This window comes from Balaenoptera acutorostrata, chromosome 1 (assembly GCF_949987535.1).
Source record: "Balaenoptera acutorostrata chromosome 1, mBalAcu1.1, whole genome shotgun sequence".
Lineage (NCBI taxonomy): Eukaryota > Metazoa > Chordata > Mammalia > Artiodactyla > Balaenopteridae > Balaenoptera > Balaenoptera acutorostrata.
The window spans coordinates 159885583-159911432 of record NC_080064.1 but is presented as its reverse complement, the minus strand read 5'-3'; the positions used below and the strand labels follow the sequence as shown (position 1 = coordinate 159911432).

At 54.7% G+C, this 25850-nt stretch overlaps 1 protein-coding gene across 4 annotated transcripts; it reads left to right on the top strand.

Moving 5' to 3' along the window:
- The first annotated feature begins 6572 nt into the window (after positions 1-6572).
- On the top strand, positions 6573-21541 carry BLACAT1 (BLACAT1 overlapping LEMD1 locus). Of its 4 annotated transcripts, none has more exons than XR_009009375.1 (2): positions 6573-6675; positions 14325-14638. XR_009009375.1 is itself a non-coding variant. In XM_057553914.1 (2 exons), exon 2 carries the CDS (start codon positions 15356-15358, stop codon positions 15455-15457), a length of 102 nt encoding a protein of 33 aa, XP_057409897.1. In that variant the 5' UTR covers positions 6596-6675; positions 15318-15355; the 3' UTR covers positions 15458-21541. The 4 variants fall into 4 exon arrangements, 2 of the variants coding, with proteins under 2 accessions (XP_057409897.1, XP_057409847.1); XM_057553914.1 differs by lacking the exon at positions 14325-14638 and adding an exon at positions 15318-21541 and having other exon boundaries at positions 6596-6675; XR_009009372.1 differs by lacking the exon at positions 6573-6675 and adding an exon at positions 11211-11315.
- The last annotated feature ends 4309 nt before the right edge of the window (positions 21542-25850 follow it).

Sequence of the window (25850 nt, the reverse complement as noted above, 5' to 3'; positions counted from 1 at the left end):
GCCAGGCTGCTTTGCCCGAAGGCGAGTTGAATCGCGTCCCGGGTCTTTCTCGCTCTGCCAGGGACTCGGGCGAGCGAGCAGGTAGCCGTCCCGCTCTCGCCAGCTTCTCAAAGGACTGAGCTCGGAGTTTGTTCTTAGACAGGCACTGTGCGGGGGGGGGGCGCAGCTGGCTTGGGCCGGGCCTGCGGATGTTGGGGGAGTGGAACCTCCCGCAAAGGATCTGTCCCGACCGCAGGGGGCGCACCAGGGGGTCTCCGGGCACCGAGCGCGGCGCCGACGCCGCTACGTTGCCCCCTGGCCCTGGGGTGGGCGCTCGCGATGTCCACTGCGAGCCCGGGGAAGGGGCGAGGCTGCGCAGGTGGCTCGTGGGGCTATGGGAGGAATGGGAGGCGGCGAGACGAAGTCTGTCTAAATGCCAATTCCCTGAAGTTCAGCGCATCGGTTGTCATTTCATACCTTAATGCATATTTATGCTGCGCCGAAATAGGCTTCATAATTAACTCCTGGAGCATCCGCAGAGGTTAAAGGGACCCCGAAGATTTGTGCATTGATTGGGTACCACGGCGGTGTGTGTATGTGTGTGTGTGCGCGCGCGCGCGTGTGTGTGCGTGCGCCCCGTGCGAACCCATTGAGAAGAATAATTATTTTTCTCCACTGGAAGCTACAGCAGAGAATCAGACAAGGAGTGAAGAGAGAGAGAAAGAGATTGGAGAGGGAGAGAGAGAGAGAGAGAAAGAGACAAAGGAAGTGAGTGTGAGAGAGGAGACGGCTTAGCATCCGAACTGTGAGTACTGAGCGAAAACAAATAGGCCGAAAGTGCTGCAAACCCCTGGGCAGGGTTGAGGGCCGAGCGGCTGAGGACCCTCCTCTTCGCCGGGGGTGGTTTGGCTGGGCGATGAGGTGTCCTTGAGCCTTGGGCGGACCCCAGGATGCGGGTTCAGGCACTCACCTGAAAGCCAGCTCTGACAAGCCGCAGGCTGCGTCAACCTGCCGCCCCAGGTCCGCCGAAGGGAAGCCCCCCACTCCGACCCCATTGTCTTTGTTCCCTTTAAAGGTTTTTGCTGCTGGTGGGATTCAGAGGGGGGGAGTGTGAGAGGGAGCTAGAGCCCTGGTTCAGGAGGGAGCCGAGTCTCCCTCTCCCGGCTGGGAGAAACCCGCTTTGGGTGCCTCCCCGCTTTCCTTTACCCCGTGGTATGGGGTAGGATGGAGAAGGGGCTATAAACGAGGCGGGGATCAGGACTTTGTGACACCTGTGCATTTGTTTGGCACTAAGACGGGAAAAGCAGAGGTGTCCGGTACCCCTGGGGCAGAAGTCCTCAGGAGCCAGCTGAGAGGCTGGAGAAGCCATTTCCTTGGGCAAAACCATCAACTCTTGGCCCTAGGTCCTTCTCCCACCTCCTTCCTCAACCTAGGGCCCTGGCATCCTTAGAGGGGCTGGAGCTGGAGGCGAGCCAGGGAGCAGGAACGCTGGCCTGGGTGGGGGTGGGGGAGGCAGCTATGGAGAGGATGGCTGCTCCCTTTCCTGAGAAAGGGTCCATGACAGGGTGCCCCTAGGGAACCTGGCCGGCCACCAGCCCCTGCCTCTACCAAACTGGTCAGGAGAGGGCGCCTGGGGGCTGGAGGGAGAGCCCTCCCTTCCTGACCGACATTCCACAGCCTTCTTTTGGAAGCACTAGTATCCTGCTCTTCTCTCAACCCTCATTGACAAATTCTTCTTCAGGTTTGAATTTACTTTTTCCTGGTGGTTTTTCAATGTACCTTCATCTGCCAGTGAACAACCTAGCCCAACTTAAGTAAGCCTTAAGAAGCTGACTTTGGAGAGAAATTCGGCTCTTCTGAGGCGGAGGTGGGAGCCCCAGGATCAGAGAGCTCTGAATTGATTGTCCTCTAAGAAGCCCCCTTGGGGAACAGTTTTGGTGGCCTGCAAACCCTGCTTACATCCTCCAGGAGGACACAGCTGGGGCTTGGGGCTGGGAACAGCTTCTGTCTCTGTCACTCAGTTCCAACTCCCGATCGCCCCATGGGGCCTGATACAGTCAGGAGAAAGAGGAAGATCTCCCTTACACACAAACACACACACACGCTCACCAGGCAGCACTTCCTCCAAGTGGTGTTGGGTACCCTTTGAGACTCAGAACATCTCCCCCTGCCCCTACACACACACACAGAATATCCAGCTGAGGCCACTCTCCTAAAGGCATGAAGAGGAAGGACTGACCATCAAATAGGGGGGAGGGTCCAGTTCAGTTTAACCCCCAACAGGCATTGTGAAGGTTCTGGTTGGTGGGGAAGACCAGGGGCGGGGCGGTAGGACTGCTCCGAATGCAATCATATACATCCATATCTAGGCCTGTCTTGCCACTGGCCTGCCTGCTTGGTGGCCGTGCCTTAGTGAGTGCTGTCTCCCAGTGACCAGCACAGTGCCTGTCCCATTGTATGTGCTCAGTGCATGTTTGCTAAATGAGGGGCTGCCCGAAGACCTTCTCCCCACCCTTTATCTCTGCTTGCCTCCTCCTTTGAGAAGTACTCCACTGGGGCTTGGAAGAGCCCAGCTGTGTAATTCTTTAGACTGGACCACCGTTGCCCTATGTGAGTTGAGGAGGGCATAGGAGAAAAGGGGTCAAGGGAGGAATAGGGCCTGGGCAAGGCACTGGAACCTTTTGACATTAACAAACTGCTCAGGTTGAAATGAATGAGAGTTTGCCAATGACCCGTGTTATTGTATTTTTCTTTAACAGCTTGACTGCTCTGAGAGGCAAAACTGTGGCCGGGGTCCTGTGCTTGGGGAGGCTGGATTCTGGTGACACAAGCGCTTCCCTGTGTTCTCCCTCTCACAGCCCAGCACTGGAGCTTAGTAGAGATCAGATGCAGGCGCTGGAGGTGTTAAGCCTGTAGGGACCACCTCCTGCCCCCAGCTTCTGTCCAGGCTCTCTCCTTCCCTAGTCTCGCTCTGCCTTCATTGCCTGAGGCTATCACCAGGTCTCCCTTCTCCTTCCTTAAGAGCCCAGGGACCCTGCCGCCAGGCAAGGAGCTCTCTCTGTTTGCCTGAGAAGGCTCAGAACTGAGGCTCCTGAGACAACTAGAGAAAGCCTTTGGGGAAAAAGAAAATTCCTGCCTGACCTCTCTGCTTTCTTGCTCAGTGGAGCAGCACCCCCTGTGCCCCGCCCCCCTCCGGGTGTGGGGCTGGGGCTCCTAAGTCAGTGACTGAGCAGGAACCTGAGCTGATCATACTTTGAAGTAGAGATGGAGCTGGGAAACAGGAAATTTGAGCCATGGGGAAGGCTACTACCTAGGGGTCCAGAAATAGGATGGTCATCCCGCTCTTGGTGGCAAGCACACCACTGGTCTGGCTCAGGTCTAGAGGACAATATATGGGAGACTTCCAGGTCCATCTGGAACTAGTCTTTTCCTGAGTCAGTTCTGTGCCAGGGACTGCAACAGTCCAATTGCAACTCTAAATCTGGAGGCCTGTTTAGGACAGAGGCAGCAGAATCAAACCCCCTAAGGCTCCTCTGAAGTTTCAACAGTACTTCGCCCCCCATCCTCTGTGGGTGGAGTCAGACGCCAGGGTGTGTTTCCTACCCACAACCTGCTCCAGTACAAGGACCCTCCTCCCAGAGAGTACAGGCATGAGGGCACTCCAGGCACACACAAAGCCTGAAATATGGGGCAACCTAGATATCTCTTGCCCTTGTTTCCAAGCTTCATCATTCATTCATTCAACAAATCCATAACCATATCATTCAGCCAACATCCTTATAATCGTGGATATGCTTCCGGTTTACTCTCTTCCAGGTGAGAGTGAGTGCCTCCTTTCCAGTACCTTCCTAATGTCCTGATTTGTTGCCACTATGGACAAAGAGGCAGGGCTGCTGGGCTCCACGCTGCCCCCCAAAAGTACAAAAGTCTATGAAAAGCTCTGAGAGGAGAAGTCAGCTCCAGTGTAGATTCATTGTCTTGGAGTTGACGGGACGCAAGTTTTGCTCTAACTTACTTCCAGGTGCAAAAATCCCTTCCACGCTAGTGTTCTATTTCTGAGCACCTGCTGTGTGCCTGGCCTTGGTCTGAGAAGTGGTTGTACACCCTGTGTTTGACATCCTTCAGTGGCAGGGAGCACACTGGCCTGCACTGGAGCAGTTCTAGTTTTCCAGTCCTTTCTCGGGCTGAGCCCAGTCTGCACCCCTCGCCCCTTCCTCTGTGGCTTTCTCTCTGGAGAGTGAGTGGCTCACCAGCCCCGTCCCCACTCCTCTCCTTGCAAAAGAATGCGTCCCCCAGCTGGCTTACCTTCAGCTTGGAACCATCTCCAGCCCCAGTGCCCTGATGTAGGCTGAGATCCAGGGTGACTGTGTGCCCTCAAAGGGAATGGTGGGACCGGGGGCTTCCAGAACGGGAGCTGCTGCAGCCTGTTCCCCAGTGAAACAGGCTTCAGTTTCCAGGCTGGACTTCTGTTCTCCGGCATGTGTGGGCATCAAGGATCTTAGTGGAGAGGGGATGGCACGCCTGCAGGGCCTCAGGGTGTCTGCTCTCCAGTCAGGCAGACAACCCTGAGGGGAGGGCAGGAGGTCAGGAATACCTCAGGTCTGCTCTCACGAGCCATCAGCCACCAGCCAGCTCCCCCATCCCTCTCTGCTTCCTCCTGTTCTGCCTGTTTTCCACTGCAATCCTCCACTTTCCTCGTGGTCAGCATTCTTCCTTTGCCAGCTCTCTCCTTTCTCTCTCTCAGCCTTCTCCTGCCCTCTTCTCTAAGAGCAAAATGCCCACCGAGCCTCTGCAAGCCTCAGTTTTCTCATCTACCAAATGGGAATAATAATGATAGTGTTTGCATTAACCGAGTGATTATAAATAACAGGGGCCTAGCATGTGCATGACCCATAGTTTTCACTCAATAAAATATTAGTTCCTTTTCCTTTTTCTCCTATATCAATTCCTTTCCTCTTTCACAATTTCTCTCAGCGTCTCTGTTCTGTCTCTCCCAGTTGTCTCCTCCCCTCCTCTGTTCTGTCTCCAACCTCCATTTACTCCCTCTTATTTCCACCCCCACCCCCCAATTCCTGCCACAGGCTGGTGGCCGGGCCCAGGCTGTGCTGACAACAACAGCAGGGCTGGAAGGGCTGTCTCGGCTTCTCATTAGAGGCCCAAGAATGTGTGGAGTCATGAGGGACAATGGGAGCCAGCAGCAGGAAGAATGGGGCCTCTGTCAGGGCAGAAGTTTCCCAAATCCTCAGCTCAGCTGAATGGGAGTACCTGGGGGCCAGGGAGGGGTGGAAACTCCCAGAGGTGGAGAGGTGGCCACAGGTGGTAGGCATGGGGGACCTGGCAGGGCTCTCTGGGGTCACTAGCATGGGAATTCTTAGCATCTGTTGGCTTTTCCAGGGAGAGCTCAGACCTCAAAGGTGACTGTCTCTTTCCCTGGAGTGGCCTGTCCTGGGGAACAGGACCAGGGAAGCCAGAGAGAGGTCATACCAGTGACCCTGTGGGGTGGCCTATATGCACTGCTCCTTGAGCTGCCTGAGCCCCACCCAGTCCTCACCCTCAGCGGAGCTGCAGAAGGCTCAGAGGCGGCCACAGAGGAGACAGGAACTGGGGGGATGGGGGGGGGGGGTTGGTCCTAGCTTGAGAGGGTGAATCCTTGGGGTTCTCACCAAGTGGTGGCCTTTCACTAGAAAGCAGATTCTCAAGACTGGAGGAAGCAGAAAAGGAGGCGAGGCCTAGTGACCTCTTTCCCTTACTCCACATTCCACGGAGGTCTTGGACAGGCTAATACCTGAGACTTGATAGCTGTTCTTGCCCCTCACCCCCCAGTCCTTCTGGCCCCAGAAACAACGGGGAGAGAGGCTGCCCCGCTCTGGACCTTCCTTGGGCTTGTCAGGTGGGCTGGGGCCGGCCGGCAGGCTGAGCCTTTCCTGTGCTCAGGGCCGGGAAGCCAGGATTGGATCCCAGCTGCGGCCAGGAATCTGAGGGAAGGACCAGACCGGTCTGAGGATCTTCGAAATAGAAGGCGGGCGGAGCGCGGGAGCAGAGAATGTGGAGGGACACAGAGTGGGGGGCGGGGGGAGCGTGGAGAGGAGCTAGGCCTGCAGAGATGGGGAAGGGCAGCCAGACAGAAGAGGGGGCCTCCAGGGAGCCGCCGCAGGTCTCCTGCCAAAAATTAAACCATAAAAACGCTGGAGGGGAGCAGCAGGGGAAGGAAGGAGAGAAAAGAGATGGGGAGGGAGGGAGGAGACAAAACAGCCCCTCCACACCAATAGCCCAGCAGGGGGACGTGAGTAATACACGGCGGGTTCAGAGGGAGTGAGATCAAAAGCGAGTAGATACAAGAGGTTTGTGCTTCACCAACCAGACAGCCAGAGGCTCAATGAGACCTTTGTTACCCAGGCCCAAGTCAGGGTTGAAGGAATACCTGACCTCCCCTGCCTGCCCAGCCTGCCCTCTCCCCCTGGCTACCGGCTGGGGGAGGGGCGGCCAGGTCTTCACTAGTGAGTCAAGTTGAGTCGGGCACAGCTCAGACCAGGCCAGTGGTGGGCGGGAAGAGGGAGGAGGCCTGCCCTCTCAGGGCTGGGCCTGGAGCTTCTGGGGGTAAGTGGAGGAGCGAGTGGCTGCCTGGAAGTCAGGAAGTGGCTCTGCGGGAATGTGAGGGAGACCGCGAGGGAGCGGGGCCCTCGCTGGGCCCACCAGGTGAGCAGCCCCTTGGACCCCCGCCCAGAGCCCAGTGTCCCTTGGGAGGGGACTGTGGTCATTCTGCTTGGAGCCCACGGTTTTTTACAAGTCCTGGGTCTGGGGTTTGGGGACCCATGGGAGAGGAAGGGAAGGAAAACCAAAGGCTTCTGGGGTTGGGGGCCAATGACCCAAAGTTCAGGTGGGAAGTTTGGCCCTAAGTTTGGGCAAGACTGGGGTGTGCTGTGTGGTGTTGCTGGGGAGTGTGCATGGCCCAGTTGAAGGAGGTTGCTCCGGCCAGGGTCCTGCAGAGATCCAGGGCCTCTGAGCGTGGGGGGAGGGCTCAGGTGGGGATTGCAGCTGCTCCGTGGCAGAGCTGGGGCCTGATCTGGTCCTAAGGCCTCTTACCGTTCTGTTGGGGGTCCCTGAGAGAGGTCAAGGCCAGGCTCAGGGATCTGAATCCCTTGGGGCTTCCCTGAACTCCTTTTCTCCGAGGCTGATGCATGCCCACAACTGACGCATCACGGGAGAGGGAGTGAAGAGACAGTACTTGTGCTTAGAGCACATCTTTTCCAGGGTCCTGAGACCTTGGTTCACCTCGACTCAGCTCCTCACCCTAGTCCTAGAGGTGCCGTACCAACCACCATATCCTGCCGATGAGGGAGGCGGAGCGCCCAGAGCCCCCCGCCACCGCATCGCCCAGGGATGGCGCCAAAGCTGGCTGCCCTCAGCTGGTGGGGATTTCAAGGTCAGGCCCTTTTCCTGCCTCCACTTAGGTCTGAAGACAGAGATCCTTCCGACCACTCCCGCCCTTGTGTCACGCAAGAATGGGTGCGGTTGGTAGCCACCTGGACTAGTCTAGGAAGTGCAGGCCAGCCCCCAGCCTTGGGGGTGCTCAGGAAACTCGTTCACCCCTCTAAGCCCAGGCCTTCCTCGGCCCTCTTTGCTTCCTGTGGCTGGACTAGAAAGGGTTAAGCTTTGTAAGGAGAGAGCCTAATATGGGGCTGGTCTTGGGCACCGGCAGCAGTAGCTTTGAAAAGATCCGGCCTTATTCTCTAGAGGAAGAGGTAGTTAAGGACCCTGGGTGGGGGGATGGAGGCTAATTAAGGAAATTTGAGGAGGTCCTTTATGGCCAGGAAGCCACCCCTCCTCATACCCCGGAGTGAGGCCCATTGTGCGGGGCTTTTGTAGGGCAAGAACTGGAAACTCATTACTGCGATGGCTTTAATGCTTCAGGGGCCCAGGCAGGTGGTGGGGGATGGTAAGAGAATGTGACCTGGGGGGCCGGGTACTTCCAGGGAGGCAGTGTGGGTGTGTGGGTGGGGTTGGTGGAAAGGTGAGTGAGGGCTCCCCAGGTACCCCCAGCTGCCTGCGTCCTTTTGAGATTCCTGCCGCTGGACCCCCTCAGCTCTGCTGTGGCCTATGGCTTTTCATTCCTATGTGATTACTGTTCCAAACTCATGTAGGGCTAAAAGCCATGGGCTACAGTGAGGGGCGCGCTCCTACTCCTGCAGCACCTGCATCTCCCCCCAGGACCAGGCTAGGAGGCAGCCACAAAGGGGGCACCAAAGGGGGTTCCGCTTGGGGGCTGTGCATGCAGGGGATCTGGTAACCTGGGATCGAGGCTAGGCTGTGTGACCTTGACCAAGTCACTTCCCCTCTCTGGACTTGGTCTCTCACTCTGAGATGAAGAGGCTGGATGCGTGATTCCAGAAGGAAATTCCCTTAGGATGGAGGGAAACATTCAGGGGGTGCTGGGATTTCTGAGTTGGTTCCTTTCCCCTTGCCAAGTTACTGAGGCGTGTCTTGTATCAGAGCTTTGGTGGCTGGAGTCAGGGGCATTGGAACACACAGCACAGCACTCAGGCCTTTGCTCAGTGCCTCCAGTACAGCCTCTGCTTCTCGGCCTTGCTCACGTCTCTGTGGTCAGCTCGGAATCCTCAACTTTTTTCTGTGTGAGAGAGACCTCGGGACTTCTCAGTGGCTGAAATGAGAGAGCTCAGGCAACAGAGTGAAACTAGGAAGGCAGCTGCTCCCCATGGGCTGCAAGTTGGAGCCCAGGGTCCCCAGCCTCTGGTCTGCTGTCCAGTCCAGGCATTTGCCTCCCTCCTTCTGGGTCTGTGAATGGTACCTGCTCTCCCTATTCCTTCCTGCCTGCCACTCATCTGGCCGAGCTCCCCATGCCTATTTCTGCTCTCACATTTAAATCTGCCTAACTCCATCCCAGCCATCCTGGAAGACTCTAGCAGATGCAAATAAGGCAGTCTGGCTAGAGCAGCAGAGGAGCAACCCTCGCCTCCCCTTTCCTTCCAGCCCCTGGTCTGCCTAAGACCACTGAAGAATCAGAGGGTACTATATTTGGTATTGAGAATCAGAAGGCAAGTTACTTAGAATGTCTCAGAGCTCTTAATTTCCCCTGCCAACATTTACCAGGCATGATTCTATCTATCTCACCTGTACTAACTCATCTAATCCTGGAAACAGCCCTATGAAAAGGATACTATCATTATCCCATCTTACTTATGGGAAATCTGAGGCACAAGGGAGCTAAGAAACTGGCCCAAGTTCATATGGTTAGAAAGAGGCGGGGCTGGAATTCGAATCTGTGCTCTTGCCACATCATGCTGGGTGTTGGGAGAGCCAACAGGCAGATGCATGGGAAAGTGCTGTTCTCACACCAGGGCCTCTTCTCACCAGGTCTCTATTGGATGTACGTCCACAAATGGCCCTGTGGTCCAACTCTAATCACCCTTTGTCCACCACAGGTTTTCCTTTTCCAGCAGGACCAGAGGGGGGAAAATGAAAACAATAAGAGAAGCAAAGAGAAAGCCTGAGCCAGCTGGGTTTTTGCTGGGGCTCATCCAAGCCACTTCCCCTCTTGCCCCAGCTTAGATGGTGCAAGAACAGGGAGGAGAATTTGCCAGGGTTTCCCACTTTCCCTCTGGGTTCTCTTGGCCAGAGATCAGAGGTGGCTGGTACCTTCCCCCACCTCCCTCCTTGTCCCGCTGCCCACCCCTGCTCAGAATGAGCCTATCCTATTCCTACGAGTACATCCAGGCACCTGATTTGCTCCCCCTAGCTCCCCATGTCCTAATTGACAAGTCAGGTTGAAGCAGTGCCCCCTTCCTGCTACAGCTGAGTCCCTCCCAGGAATCCTGTTGCACAATTTGCCAGGAAGGCCCCGGCACTGGGCTGGGCCTGGGAAGAAGGGGACAGATGACCCCTTCAAGGATTATTATGCCTCTGTGAAGCTCCAGCAAGGCAAGGCTCTCAGTAGGGGTTGCTGGGTAAATGTTTGTTGAATAAATTGTGAACTGGGAGAACAGGTGGGTGGGGTAAAAGCAGTCAGCTGCCGCAAGCAGGGGCACAAGACCAAGCCCACAGCTCACCTGAGACAGTCCCACCTTGCTGCGCCTGGGCCTGGGGTGCTTCTGGGGTTAAAAAGTTGCAGCTCCTTTCTCTTCTTTGACTCTTGGCCACTGCCACTGGGGCAGGCCTGGAGGAGATGTGCAGTTATATATTTCATATAATTGTTGAACTGAATTGAATAGGCAAGCTGGCCTCATGCCCCCTCCCGGAGGATTCACAGATCAGAGGGCTGCGTATATCCTGTCACCTGCCTGCAGACAGCTGAAACCTAAAATATTCTGAGCCATCTAAGTCTTTTTCACAGTCTTCAGAGATACCCAGCATAAGGCCTCCCTTGGGAGAGTGGGCCCGTGTTTAACACTGCTGTGATTCAAGTGGATCTCTCTGGTTGTATTCGTCCCATGGAAATGGAGTTGGACTGCCAAAACTCTGCTTTCTAAATGCAAAGACTATGGAAAAAAATCTCTCTCCCATCTTTAGAAGGGGATGGCATTAACGTTTGACTTCTGGGGCCCTTATAGCACTGATGGTCTGGACCACCACGTCACCATGTCAAGCTGATGACCCCAGTCATGCTTGTGATGACCCTTGTGATGGGCCAGCCTCAGACAAGCAGGCCTCGAAGACCCTGGAAGCCAGGGTAAAGACATTTCAAGACTTTTAGTGTTTTGACCCCTTGAGCTCCCCAGGCCCCCAAGTCCCGCAGAACCACTGGTAAATGCGAGGCTGCCCTTGTAGTTTTGAAAGGTTGGGGGAGTTTCCCTCTTTCTCCATAAGTGGGCAAGCAAGAAAAGGGGGGAGGATTGGCTTAGGCAAGCCATCAAAGGCAGAGGGGACCTTGGCTCCAGATTCCCGGCACTCAGTAAGCCAGAGGCTGGAACTCAGTCTCAAGCAGGCCAAGAAGGAGTTAATCTCCAAGGAGAACTGGGCTTCTCCCAGACTGGAGGCCTGTGCCCAGTTTTGCTGCTGCCAACCCTGGGAAGAAGGCCTGGGATCTGTAGTTTGTGCCACCACCCACCCCTGGCCTGCCTGTTTATCAACACAGTGTGGGAGACTACAGTTCCCAGAAACCTACCGAGGCCAGGCTTTGGGGAAAGGGGTGGGGTGTGAGGCTCCGAGGAGGCCCGAGGGAGAGGGAGAGGGGAGGAGGTGGGGAGAGAAAACCCAATTCACTCCCTTTTTAATTCTTTCTCCTGGTGTGTCTGCTCCACCGCCCGAGCTAATCCCCCAAATCCGGTCTCCTAAGCCGCAGCTGCTTCCCTTCGCAGTGATGAATGGCTCGGGGAGGGAAGGTGAATTCATATTTTAATTACTGAGGCGCGGTGCTGAGGGGAGCTGGGGAGGGGGCGGGGGCTCAGCATTGTCCTAGAGGCTGAGGGCACCCCTCCTCTCTGGGTCACTTCTCTTTTGCCCTTTACCTGAGGTGGCGGTGGGGCAGAGTGAAGATGGGAGGGCCTTGCTGGAAGCTACTCTGCTTCGGGAGGTGAGGGGACTGGGGTGGGGGGCAGGGGAAGGAATATGTCCCTTTTTTGTCTGTCAGAGAGTTCCAGACTTGTCCCAACACTTGTAAATCTCTCCCTATCCTTCCAACCCCTACTGCCTGCCGCCCACTTTGATGAAGGACGTTGCCAAAATTTGAGACACCTAGGAGTTTGTGGTCTGCAAGCCTGGAGCCCCGGCTTCTTCCTTACCTTAGTTTCTAGCCAGCCCTGACTCCCTTCTTCCTCTTGGTTCTTCCACCATTCAAGCAGTCTCTGACCCACTGCCCCATTTTTGCTGAAGGGGCTAGAATCGGAGGACCCTGGAGGGTGTCTGCAGGGTCCTCTAAGAGAGGAGAAGTGGGGGTGAGAGGCTTGGGGAGGGGGCAGCAGGGAGGCTGGGGAAACTCCTGGTGGCTGGGGGTGATGCTCTGTGGCTTGGCAGCGCTCCTGCTTGGCCCCCACAAAGCTGACCGGCAGAGGATCTTCAATGCCCCCGTACCCCACACCATCTCGGACCTGAGCTGGGGCCAGGCCAGAGAGGAGGATGCGAAAGAAACCTGGGCCAACAGCTTGCAGTCAGATGCAGCCAACCGTGGGATAGCAGCCGTCTGTCCAGTGTTCACCTCCCTTTCCTTCCTATTCTGGGTTTTGGGGGGCTGTTTTTCAAATCCTTAGCCCCTCCTGGGCATGGAAATTAAGGTTAGAGGGGAAAGCTGCAGAGTGGGAGGGGAAGTTTCCATAGCGAGCATGGACCATGGATGAGCTGGGGGGCGAGTGAGGAGTGCCCCCAGTCAGTCCACTGGCTTCACTGAGACTCCCAGACTGTTCATTTCAAACATTCATACCCCTTTCCCCTCAAGTAGAAACAGTTAGAGGAGGTTCTTCAGGATCTGACTTCTCCAGGGAGCCCCCCAGCTAGCGTGAAGAGAGTAAGGCAGGGGGCACAGAGCAGAGAGAGGAGCAGAGACCACAGCCCAGACAAAGGAGGTCCCCAGGTTCCTGCTGGTAGGGCAGAGGGATTCTGAGGGAGAAGGAAGGGGGCTCACAGCAGGCCTGAAAGTGGGATGGGGCTCTCTGCCCCAGGTCTGTCCAGTGCAGGGGCTGGCCCAGGGACCTGTGTGTCACCAGGGCTTGGAGTCGTGCACCTTGCAGTGAAGACCCTGTCACTCCCGTCGCTCCCTGGTAGAGAGTGGGAGGATAGCCAGGCCCTTCAGATCAAAGACCTGAGCTCCCCTGGGTATACTCTCTGCCCTTAGAAACAAGGACCCAGCACTGCCAGTGAGGCAGTTGGCTTTCAGATACACCTCTCAGATACACCTAAGGAGCCAGGTTGCAGCCCCTAGCCCAGCTTTGAGCGGCTTCACTTGACCCTCCTTTCCTCTGATGTGTAGGTCCTGGTTCCTTCCCCCAGCCCTCACTGTCATCACAGTGAGCAGAAAAAACTCAGCACGTTCTCATCTTTCCCAAAGCATCCCTGGGAGGCACAGTCACTGGCCTGGCAAGTGGGGAGGGGAATGTAGGGGGTGTTTTTGTGTACATTTTGCTGTTTTTAAGAAAGCAGGCATTGGATGGGAAGTAGGGTGGAGACGGAAGAGGATCTCTGAACCCTGGGACCAGAGACTGTGAGGGTGGTGATGGGGGAGTGATGGTCACAGCTACCTGCTGGACTTGCTTTATTTGTGAATTCCTTCCCCAGATCAAACGTGTTGTGCCTACTGATTCCTCCCCAAATACTTTTCCTGTACTTGTGGGAATGCTTTGTCGATAGTACCCTTGATATACCCCACCTCCTGCAGCAAAGAAAGTGTATGCATTAACAATTACTGATCACAAGGAAACCCACGGCCCTCCCTCCCTTCTTCCTAATCAGGCTGGGATTCCTAGTGCCCTTTCAGCCCCTTAGCTTTGGGGTCTAAGTGTTAAACCTTGATTAATCTCCTGGAACACTGAAATGAGGAAATGAAGGCCCAGAGAGGTGTAGTCACTTGCCTAGGGTGACACAGCATGCCGGCGTCAGAGCCAAGAATAGAACCCAGGCCACCTAAGCCCCCATTAAGATCCCGGTCTTTCTCTAGGTTTGTCACGGGAGGGATCCAGAGATAGCTGCAGTGGATAGATCTAGAAATATAGTAGTTGTGTCTTGGCTCTGTCTATATATATCCTGGAGATTGCTCTCTGCTCTCTATATATACTCTAGGAGAGTGGGTGTGTGGATGGTGCTAGAAAGCGGGTATTTAAATAACCAGTCTACCTACCCATGCTGACTCAAGCTGGGCTTCCTGCCCACCCAGCTGGCCATTGGAAATGCATTGCACCTATTAATTACAGTCATTAGCTGGATTACCAGGACACTGAGAGGGGGAGGGAGGGGAGAATCCTGACAGGACCCACTCCACTGTGGGCACTGTGCTTGGTGAGGGCCTACCAGCTGGGCCCTCTGCTCTGCCTGGAGAAACATGAAGGAAGTTAGTCCAAAGGAGCCAGGTTGGCCAGGCCTGTGGAACTATCCAGAGAGCCACCAGCCGGGCCCTGCCAAGTTCCTCAAAGACAATGGAAACGCTTTGCAGGTGTGCCTAGCATCTGGGGCATTGGACATTCTATGCAATCTCTATTGTAGGAGGGGCTGGGCCAGGGACATGGCTCATGCTTCCTTATTCCAAACCCCTTCCTCTCAGCATCTGGGCTGTCCCTGGTGTTCTTCCCAGAGAGACAAGTGATCAAAACAGGCCCAGGATGCAGACGTGACCTCAATGCAGTGTGCTTTCTTTTGTCCCAGCTGCCCTGCTGGAGCTGACTTGAATGTATTTCTGCTCCCTCCAGGGCAGGCCCAGGGGCAGAGGAAGGGCAGAGAAGTGAGCTGGAGGCATCTGCGGATGGCTGAGGCCAAGGAGACCTCAGTGAGTGTTTGGAGAAAGGGATACGTTCACAGACCGAGAGCTGGTCTTCTGAAGCCCCCTCCCATGCCGCAGATACCAGAGGGGCCCCTGCTCCCTGTGATGAGGGTCGTGTCAGCCAGAGGTGGGGGACAACATGCCCAGCTGGGGTAAATCCAGCCTCAGCCCCTACCTCAGACTGACTTTTGTGCCAGGGAAGAAAGCATACCCTTACCCTTATATTCTTACCTCCCAACCCCTTTGCCCAGCATAGGGGCTCAATAAAATAGCCTGTTGGCTAAAAGAACTCTGTGCTGTCTGTTCTCTACTGAGGAGGATGGGGATTTGTATTGCCCGGAGTGGTCAAAGGAAGTGCCTTATGTTCCCTATAGATTTCCCTAAGGATTTCAGACAAATTGGGGCTGTTAGGGAAGGGAGGAATCTGAGACTCAGTTCCAGGTGTCAGGGTAGAGGCTGTGCTGGATGAGGGACTTCCTTCAAGGTCCCCAAAGTCCCACACTTGGATTATTGGACTGTGTGATCTAAAAGATCCAGTGGGAACCCCCCACGTCTAACCTGTGCAAGGTGGCACAAGACAGAGCTTATTTTGAGCTGGCTTGCTTCCTGATCCCAAGCATAGGTGTGTGGTGACGAGGGGAGGCAGAGGGGCGGGAGGGGGACAAAGGTGGCCGCAGCCGGGGCCTTCTCTTCCCTACCCTGGACTCACCCAGGCTCCAATCTGAGGAATGACATCAACTCCACCGGGAAACACTAAGGTTTCAAAGAGGCCTTTGTTTGGTGGCGCGCCCTGTCCGCCAGCTGTGTGAGAGGTCTGGCGGGGCCTGGGCAGCCTCAGGAGGGCTCCAGGATGTTAACCCCAGCTTGCTTCTCTCTCCTGCCTTTCTCCTGCCCCCGCTTCCTCCTCTGCCTTTCCCTGCAGATCTTCTCTGGTGAGCAGCCCCCAGCCTGGCCCAGGGCATGCCCCAGTTCACTTTCGCTTGCTTCTGTGGCCTCCACGGTTTCTGCAAGATGAAGAGGAAGAAGGAAGAAGTTCACAGAGAGCGGGAAACGGTGGTGTGAGCGGAACCAGGGCCCCTTCTTCAGCCCCCAGCAGGTCCTAGGCCTGAGGCGCCCGCTCCTGTCTGAGGCTTGGAGCAGGAAGTTTCCATCTGGCCAGGGCTCTTCTCAGGCAACCCGACCACCTGACCCCGTCTAACCTGCGAGCTTCAGCCTCCTGTGTGCCCTGGCCTCCTCCTGCCCCTGGGTTTCCAATCCTGAGACCTCCCTGGAGAGAGGCCCCAGTCACACCAGGGGAAGCCCAGGACCTGCCATGTGCCTTCCAGAGACTGAGAAGCCCCATGGAGGCCCCAGGAACGGAGCTTCTTCCTGTCCTGAGGTCCCGAGGGCTCTGGGACTCTGCTCAGGGTAACCGCTCCCATGAGGGACACGTTGCCTTGGGCTAGGGGAGCTGTTGCTAAATGGGAAACTGGCTGCTCTGCCAGAGAAACTCCCAGCAGCCTTGACCGTGGCAGAGGCCTCAGGCAGGTAGACGTGTGAGACAGACCCGCTCCAAGCCCGGGATGGAGTCTCTCCCGGGATGCCAGAACCTGAGGTGGGAGCCTCCCCAGAGCCCAGAGCCAAGTCCACAGGAATGTGGCCGGGAGATGAGTCCTTTACCGTCTGTCCCCTCCCGGCGTCCCTTTGGGCCAGGCCTGAGGGAGGCCACCTGGCTGTGAGTAACGTGGCCGTGCAGGGACAGTGGGAGGCCGGGCAGACGCCTGTCCTCGCCTTGCCCCAGCTCACAGCAGGCTCTGTGTCTCCCTCGGCACTGCTCTCTCCCACACTCCAGATAGCAGCCTTCCCTCCAGCCTGGCCTCTCTGCCCACTCATCTCCACTGTGTCTCCTCGGCAGCAGCTCAGATGTGGGCAGCCTCTTTCCCAGGCCCTGACTCCCCTCCTCAGGGACTGCCTTCCAGAGCCAGACCGGGGGATCCCTTTCCGGGACTAAACTGAGCCCTCCCTTTGTTCTCCCATCTCCTTGCCTCACTCACCTGCCCCTTCCTTCTCTTCTCAGAAGCCATAGAGGGGGAAATGCTGGCATGTGGTGCCTTTAGGGGACACTCTGGGAGGAGGGGGCCCTCTAAGACTTTCCTTGACTTGTTCCCTAATCTCCTTACCTCCAGCAAACTTCAGGGTCAGAATCTGTCCCCACTCCCAGCCTATTTCCAGGAGGTAGGAAGCAAACAAAAAACCATTTCCTTCCTTCGCTTCCTTCCTTGCCTCCCATTTTGATGAAACTCGGCCTTCTGTCACTGTGCCTGGACCTCTCAGGTGCTCGAGGGTCACACAGCAATGCCAGTGGCAGAGACACTTTAGGCAGATTCTGTAGCTTTAGCAAGTCTGCCCTCTACTTCATCACAGGAACAATTCAGCCCAGGAGCAAAGTCACATCCCCTCTGGCATCCAGGGACAGAATAACCTTTCTGAAACATAACAAGTGACCTGGGTAGAGGAGGTCAGGGCCCCAGGACAGGAGGGGCTGTGTACCCCTCTCCTTGAAATGTGGACCTCTCTGGGTAGTTAGGGAGGACAGGACACCTCCTCCACTGTTTCATCCAGAAGCAAGGGCACATTCTATCCTGGCAGCCTTTGCCTGTCTCCCTCAAGCCCCACACTCAGGGGCATTTCCTGGGCTTTTGGCAGATTTGGTGGTATCCAGGTCCTCTTTGCAAAGCTAGAGCACAGCTTAAGATTTCTCTCCTCCCATCCTCCAACCCACTTCTTTGCCCTTACTGCCCAGCCCCTGCCTTCTGCAATCTGTTATTTCCTTTTATATCCAAAGAATTATAAACAGAAGTCCTTCCCTCGAGGAAGGAGCAATAAAGGCCAGTGGGGTCACAAGGGACAGAAGAAAAACCCCCTGGTTCTTCAGCCTCTTGGACAGTAGAGGCCTCGGTGAGGCAAAGAGATGGGCAGAAACGCTTTCATGGGTCCCTTGATAGGTGGGAGAGCCCACCTGGAGGCCAGGTACATCTCTAGCAGTTGCCTGAGAGGCTGCAGCCCCAGCGAAGTCACTCCTGTGGTGGAGGATGAAATTGTAACCCTGGAGACAGAGGTGTTGGGTATTCTGTCCTGACCACATGGGCTCACCTGGAGGAAAGGTCAGGAGAGTGGGAAACATATGCGGGAGGGGTGGCGAACGAGAGCTTTCCCCTGTGCTCTCAGGCTTGGCAGGGATTTCAGCTGCAGGGGTTTGGCAGTGATCCAGTTCAGAGAGCTGCTTCCCCCAGGGGAACTCCATTGGCTCTGGAGGGATACTGGATATCTTGAGCCCCTGCTATGGGAACATAGAGAGGTCCCAAGGTCAAGGCCCAGCTGTACCTGCAGACAGCTGCCCTTGGCCTCCAAGCTGTGGCCCCTTTTTCATCCAGGGCTAAGGTTGAGGCCAACACTGCAGCTGAGTAGGAGGCGGCAGCAGCTTCTAGCCAACTCACCCGACAATCTATCGTCCCTCAGTTTTCTTTTCAGGGAAATGGGGACTTGGCTCCTCTCAGCGTCTCAAACGGGAGCCCAGGGGAGAAGTTTAACCCAAAAAGGCAGAAGCAGCCCCCGCATCCACAGACCATGTGCCCCAAGCACCTGACTTGTAGCCCAGGCTTTTCTTCCTCCCGTTCCTTTTAGGGGCTGGGAGTGGGGTCTGGCTGCCTTGTTTCCTGCCCTGAGTCTCACTCCTTCCCAGAGGTCAGGTTGGACTGTTTTGTCCTCCCTGTTTCTAATTCCCTCCACTCCAATGTTCTCTCCCAGACCCTGCCTTGAGGTGGGGACCAGGAGCTCCAGGGGTGAGGCAGGTGGCAACATGAGTAGATGATTCTGAGGAGGGGTCGGGCCTCCCGGTCTTGCTGCGTGGCACTGAGTCCTCCTCGCAGACAGGTGAGACGGCTTAGTTTCCCCATCTATAAAAGGGAGAACTCCCCCGGCTTATTTCCCCTCTACTTATGTGGGCTGTTATGTAGCGGGATAAAGAGATGTGAAGGGTGCTTGAGGCTCTTATGACTTGAGTGTTGTCTGGGACCCTGGCTGGAGGCATCCCGAGGAGCTTCTTGTCTCAGGTCTTTTTTTATTAGAATGTCATTTCCTTCTCCATTCCCAGAGAAGGGCTTTTTGCATGTAGCATATGGGTCAATGGGAATATATAGGGAGATTGTTATTTTTGGAAAAAAAAAAAAAAAAAGCAATAATTTAACTAACCGAAATATGCACGAGGTAGCACAGTGGCAAGAGCATTGAGCTGGGAACCAGCTCTCCTGGGTTCTAGCCCTGCTTCTCACTGACGATGGCATAACCTTAGGCTAATTATATCCTATTTCTGGGATTCAGTTTCCTCAACTATAAAGAAGGGACTGCACTAATGTCCTCTAAGTCCCCTCCAGAGTCCAGGGCTCTGTGGGTCTGGGAAGTTGAACCTCAGTGGGGCTCAAAGCTATGGAACCAGAGGGGTTGCAGGTTTCCTGTGCCCCAGCTGGTGTGCTTTGTGCATGCAGCAAATGTGCGGGGAGGGTGGATGGGAGTGACATGGTAGATCCAAGAAAGGGTGGGAGGAGTGAGAAGGAAAACCAAGGCACCCAGAGCTTCTCCTGCTAGAATCCTACCCAGCACTCCCTGCTCAGGGAACCAGGATGCCCTGAAGTTCTGTCTCTCCTTCTTGTAGCCAGGACTCCAATTCCAGGCCCTGTTGGGGCCAAGCCAAGTGCCACTTTTGTGCACGGTCTCTCTTATACACACACACACACACACACACACACACACACACACACACACACACACACCCCTTGCAGATGGAACTCAAGGACCCGCTCCCTGCCCCAGTTTATGTAACCCTTTTGCACAGCTGCTGGTGAGCCCATCTCCAAGCTGACTGACCCACCCCACCTTATTACCTTGCCTTCTGCAAGGGGAAGTGCCTCAGGCTGCAATCTGCTGTCTACAGACTGAATGTGCATTTAGCCCGGTGGTCTGGGATGTGCCGGCGGTGGGATGGGCTGATGACAGTCTTTGGATAGAGAGCTGCAGCCCCCAGTCTCCCAGAGCTCCGCCATGGCTGACTCCTGACCTTGGCAACTTGCTTCCTCTCTCCCAGCCTCTATAAAAGGTGGCGACAAGACCCATTTCCTCCCTACCTCACAGGAAGGCATACATTGCAAGGGTATATTGGATCAGATGTGCCCCGGTGTGGCTTGAACTTTTGGAAACAGACACAAGTGTCTTCCACAACCATGAAGATGCGCTTGCACCAGAGAAGAAAATCTCAGGCTGCTGTGTTTGGTGGGCTCCTTGCATGCTGGCCCAGAAAGCGTGGTGTTCACCCTGAAGGTGGCTGCTGTGTCCAGCAGGTGATGGGGCTGACACCACGAGAACCAAGAACCAGAAGCTGTTCCCAAAGAGTGAATGCTCCATCCCTTGGACACAAAAGCAAGAGCAAGAGATAGCTGTCCCCGCTGTAACCCTGTTCCCAATACAAACAGCTCCCTAAGGCCAAGTTGTGAACAATGGAGGAACATGGGAGTTAATCCTCTGTCCCTCAGGCCATACTCCCAAGTCAGTGCGCACTGTGCTGGGCTGTTGTGGCCAGTCCTATCTGGGATCGGAACCACAGACCATGAAGACTAAACAGTGACCTTGGCTGTTCACAGGGGAGCCCAGGATGTCAGGACCATCCACCAGGAGGGTGAAGTGTGGGGGGTACCCTGGACATCCCTGGATGAACTTGTTATACTGAGGAAGAAATTCTAAAACCCAGGAGCCCCAAGACTTGGCAGCCCAGGCTCTGGCAGAAGCCTCAGGCTTTGGAGTTCAAGTGTTTCCTAGTGGGTTACTGGTCTGTCTCCCTCCCCTTGGGCAGCCTTCCCTTCTCCCTCAGCTCATTCCTGTGTTCCATCCGAGAGGCGGGAGGAAGGCTGAAGGGGAAGATGGCAGGACCCAGAGATCCTCAGGACTCTCCCAGCCTTCGTTGCCATGGCAACACTGCTATTTTTATCCCATTGTTCATGATGCTCAAAGGTCTGACTTTCTCTGTTCCAGAGAGGCCAGGCTGGCTTCTGCCCTCATCCTTCAATGCAGTACCTTCTCCCAGAGGCCTGAGAGGGGAAAAGAGTAATGGAGGAAACAGGAACCCACTGGGTCACCCCTCAACCAGGGGAACTGTCTGACAGCGGTTTGCCTCTGCACTTTTGAGCCTTTGGTTTTCTAGTGGCTTAGGTGCTCACTTTTATGTTTTTAAGGAGAGCAAAACTCCCCATCGTCTTCCTGATAGTCTGCTCCAGAGAAAAAAGGAAGAGCTGCTGCTTGCAATGAGTTTTTCCCACAAAGCTATGGCACTGGGGCTGCTGCCCTTCTTGGGAAAACCAGAGCTGGTTCTGAAGAATGTCCTGTTGGTACAAGCCAACCCCTGGCCCCTTGAAGGGGGCTGGAGAGCTAAGTTTGTTTTATTAGTAATCAGATATACTTAACATCACTAGGGAACCTAAACTGGTACCGCCCTTTCCTTTGCCCCTCTACCAAAGAACTGGGGCAGCTGGGCTTCCTTCATGCCTTTGTCCAGTTTTTATGCCCAAAGCCAGTTAGCATATATTCTCCAGGCCGGAGAGCAGACTCATGGGTTTCTCTCCTTCCCTCCCCCCACCACCCAACAGCCGTTTCTCTCCAGAGGCTTGAGGTCTTAAACTTTGATGACGCTCTTGAAGGCAGGGTTTAATGAAAGGATTTCTTAGCCTCTCTCCCTGGCCCAGCCTCTGGTCCTCTCCCTATGCACCACCCACCTCAGTGGCAAGGTACCCCTGAGATCCAATGGTGCTAACCTTCCCCACCTATATGCTTTGATGGTCAGTGAGATTTGAGCCCAATAGCTGGGGTGGTTGGGTTCGGATGGAGCATTTCATGCATGTCCTTAAGACCATGACCCTGGAGACAGGTCCAGGTCTTAACCCAATAAAGTACAATCATATTGTGTCGGGCTCCTGCACTGAGGTGAACTGACTCCTGGATGGCTAATTTTTCTAGGGGGGCTGGGACCCATTCACCAAGCCTCTAATTGGTTTCATTTTGGCTCAAGATGCATGGTTTCCGAAATCTATGCACCTGGAGTAAGCGCTTTTCTGGTTGCCTCTAAAAAGCATGCTGGCAAATGCTGCTCTGTTAATTGCTGTAATAAACAGACTTTATTATATCCCTTTGCAGTAAATGAATTATGTTGTCAGAGTAGATGGGGCATCTACCCTCGTGTTTATTTCGCACTGTGATACACGGCAGCAGCAGAAGCTAAACATTTATTTCCACCGACTCTGTTGCGGAGAAGGGAGACTGGGAGGAAGAAGAGCATGAACAGAAAGTGAGGTGATGGGGCCTAGGAGGTGGCTTCAGGAGATAAACTGAGCCCCTGGGGCTGTGAGCCTCACTTGTGCTATCTAGAAATTGGGGGAAGGCCGGCCTCCTGCCTCCTAGCATCTCAGAGAAATAGTGGGATAAAGCTGGCTGGAGGAGATGAGGTGGAGAACAGGGAAGGTGGTTTAGGACTACAATATGATCACACAGATATAAAGGTGCTTTTATTTTTTACAGGAGAATAAAGACCTTTAGTTGTACTTCTCAAGACTAGTGATGTAACAAATGGGAATTTTCAGACTTAACAAGGAGAGACAGATGCTGTAAGATGGCATAATATTAGGAACAAGAATGATTATATCATATAGTATGTGAATTATATATCAATAAAACTATCTTTTAAAAGGATTATTATATCATAACTCCACTTTGACTGGAGGGCCAGCAATTCCAAATTACCACTGAAGCAAGAGGCTCTGAGGGGGCCAGAGAGCTAGAGCCATCAGGTTTAACCCCAAAGCCAGCATCCTGTAAGGCATGGAGTAGCTGGGGCAGGATGAGGCTGAAGTGTCACATGCTGCTCCATAGTTTAGAGGGTGGATTGACTGCTCTTGGGAGGGGCTGCCCCTTCTCCCGGTGCAGCCACCACAGTGCTAGTACATAAGCACTCAATAGTGGTCGCTGATGGTCTGGGACAAATAAGTGCCCCACACCTTTCAGTCTCCAGGAGTCAGCTGGGGTGCCTGCCCCTGGCCCTTCTGCTGTCAGTATCCCAGTCCTTACCCCTTGTGTGGGGAAATGCGTGCTGTGCACTCCTGTCAATTCAATCCGTCCCATCAATACTGAGTTCTGACTGTGCAAAGCCCTCTGGGAAGAGCTGTAGGAGAAACACAGGGAAATCAGACATTGCCCTACCCCTTGAGGAACTCACAATTTAATAAAAAGCAACATGCAAAGGCTTGAAGGATGCGACATGCAAGATGTAGAGTACAAGCAAAGTGTTTGGAGAGTGGGGAGGGATCAGGGAAGGTTTCACAGTGGAGGTGGAATTTGAGCTGAGACTTGAAGGATGGAGCAGAAGGCATGTTCAAAGCACAGATCTCAGGACCCCTCTCTCCACTTTGCTAACGTCTACGACATTTGCCCATAGCTGTATGCACATGCAAAGCCAGCAGTCACCTTGCAAACAGGTGCTATACGTAGCCTCTCCTGTCACAGGTGGGCCCTATTGCTCCCAAATTCCTTTCCTCTCCAGGAGTCTGACATTTCAGTAGTGCTTCCTTTCTTTTACTTCAGCCTTTGATTCCCTGGGGCTTGTCATCCAGGAGGATGGTGAACACTGGGCAGTTATCAGGCATTTGCCCCACAGCATCAAAGAATACATTGGATTCCCTCCCATAGCAGGTTTCATTAGGATGGGAGAAAAGCATGAGCGTATCAGTGGGCATCTGGCCCCAGGGCGGCATGGGTTGGTGGGGGGAGAGGGCACCTGGTGGGGAAAAGGGGGCAAAGAAAGGGGTAGCTGGGAGCTCTGACAATGAACTTCCCCTACTTCACAGCTCTGCCTGGCCAGGCTATGCAGTCTATGCATACTTAAGCTCCTTCACTCTCTAGACCTCCTCCCTCCTATTCCCTTCCTCCTCTTTTCTTTCTCCAAGTACCTTTTCTCCTACCCTCCTTCCAAAGGATGTCCCATCATGTCCTAGCACACTGCCTAGGTCCAGACTGGGGAGAGAGGCATGGGCTGGCTGTCCTAAAGATGCTGTGTTTTTGTCCTGGATCTACCCCAGCTAAGATGCTTGTTAGTGGCCAGAAAGACGTGTGACTTCATCTGTCTAAACTCTGGTTTCCCTCCTTATAGAATAGGTGGATCTCTGCCTCCACCTTCCTTCCTCTCAACTGGCTATGGTGGGGAAGAGCACAAGACGTGGGTTCTGATCTCAATTCTCTTCGCTAGCTATGGCAGCCTAGAGAACTCAATCTCCCCAAACCTCTGTTTTCCATATGTAAAATACAGATAATAATGCTCGCCCCATTTTTTTTGAGGATCAAATAAGACAGCATGTGCTAGGGCTTCCCTGGTGGCGCAGTGGTTGAGAATCTGCCTGCCAATGCAGGGGACACGGGTTCGAGCCCTGGTCTGGGAAGATCCCACATGCCGCGGAGCAACTAGGCCCGAGAGCCACAACTACTGAGCCTGCCTGTCTGGAGCTTGTGCTCCACAACAAGAGAGGCTGCGATAGTGAGAGGCCCGCGCACCGCGATGAAGAGTGGCCCCCGCTTGCCGCAACTAGAGAAAGCCCTCGCACAGAAACGAAGACTCAACACAGCCAAAAATAAATAAATAAAAAAAAATAAAGGAATTCCTTAAAAAAAAAAAAAAAGACAGCATGTGCTAAAATGCTTACTTAGTGCCTGGCACAAAGCAGGAGTTCAATGAGTCAACTGAGGGGGTTAGTTAAAAGAATTAAAAGTGGCAGGAGATTCTGCATATCTCACATATCGTACTGACTCTAGCACAGTAGTGTGGTGTGGTGAAAGTCAGCTGGGGTTCCTCTAACTTCTTATTCTCCCTGTCCCCACAGGGCTGAGCGGTCTAGGACGAGTCACTTCCCTGGCCACATTTTGGGGAGCACCCTGCAGGCGGCGCTCTCCCATCATTTCCGCGTCAGCAGAGTTGGGGCTGCGGTAGGGAGCGAGGGGTGAGGGGAAGTGTGAAGGAAAAACAGCCCCACGCATCGCTCACATATTTACATCTGAACTGTCAAAATAGTTATTTTAAGTCGAGTTCCGTCTGCTGCGGGTTTAAAATCAAGCAGGGCGGGGGCGGGGGCGCCCTGCTGGGGAGGGGGGCGACGGGCGCGGCAGGCCTAGCGCGCGCACAGAGCGGCTCGGGGTGCTGGGGCTCCCTGGCGATGCTTGCACATGAGGCGGTGCGTGCGTGGGTGCAGCCTTTTCCTTTCGCCACTTTGCACCGAGCTTTGGTAGGCGCGGAAACCCAAATCTGCCTTTCCTGCTTCTCCGGAGCTGATGGGAAGGCTCCCCCAGTCTCAAGGGAAACCGCGCATCCTATCGTAGCCAAGATGGAGATCTGTCCCGTTCTTACGGTTCAGTGGGAAGGAGATTCCACGGCTTTGGTTGTCCACCCCCCACCCCACCCCAGTCCCTGATAACCTCAGCCTGGAAGTTCCTCTCCCTAGCCTACCATCAGCTCTCCTAGCTACACCTTGGGCCCATTCCAACTCTAAAGCAAGACCTCATGGGCTCCGGATCTAGGTCTCATTTTGAGGACCAGTTCCCCCACCCACACACAGCCATCCATACCAGAGCCCTTCGCAGGAAGGAAGGGGCTGGGGCATTCATCAGGAGCTGGTCAGCGTTTGGGTGGGCCTGAAGCTAAGGCCCCCTGGGTCTGCAAGCAGTGGAGAGAATGACTTAGCCTTAAATGTCAGGAATGGCAAGAATTCATTTTTCTCTGCAAAGTGAAGGGCCTGCGGGTTTGACGCTTGTGACGCTTCTTTCTGGCTCTCGCTCGCTCTCTCAGGGGCAGTGGGATTTGAGACAGACGCTGGCTGGCTCTGCTGCCATCAGTATGTGTCCCAGCCCTGTCCAATGTCTGCTCTGTAATGAGTACTGTTTCGGAATGTCACCTCTGTTAATGGGGAAGCGGCACCTGCACACAGCCAGAGCCACCTCTCTGTCTTCATTAGGCAATCCGCAGCCTGGCGGCCGGCTGCCCTCGCTGGGTGACAGATGAGGAGTGAGAGCAGCGGCCTCCTGTCCAGGATTCGTTCCCAGACAATGACCCCGAATGCCCGTCTCTGCCGGCCCCCTCCCCCAAGAGACAGCTGGGAAAAATGCCCTTCTAGGGCAAGGTGCGGCAAGGATAGATAATAGCTAAAAATACGGCAAAAGAGAGTGGAGGAGTCATTTCCAGAAACAGACACCTGCCCTAGCCCCTGTGGTCTCCTGTCCATATTGCATTTTAGGGTCTTCCCCTCCCCCACCCAGCTGTCTTCACAGGCCACTTTTTATGTCCCGTCTAGTAAATCCATACACCATGCAAAGTCACAGGATGAGGGTGTAACACTGTTCT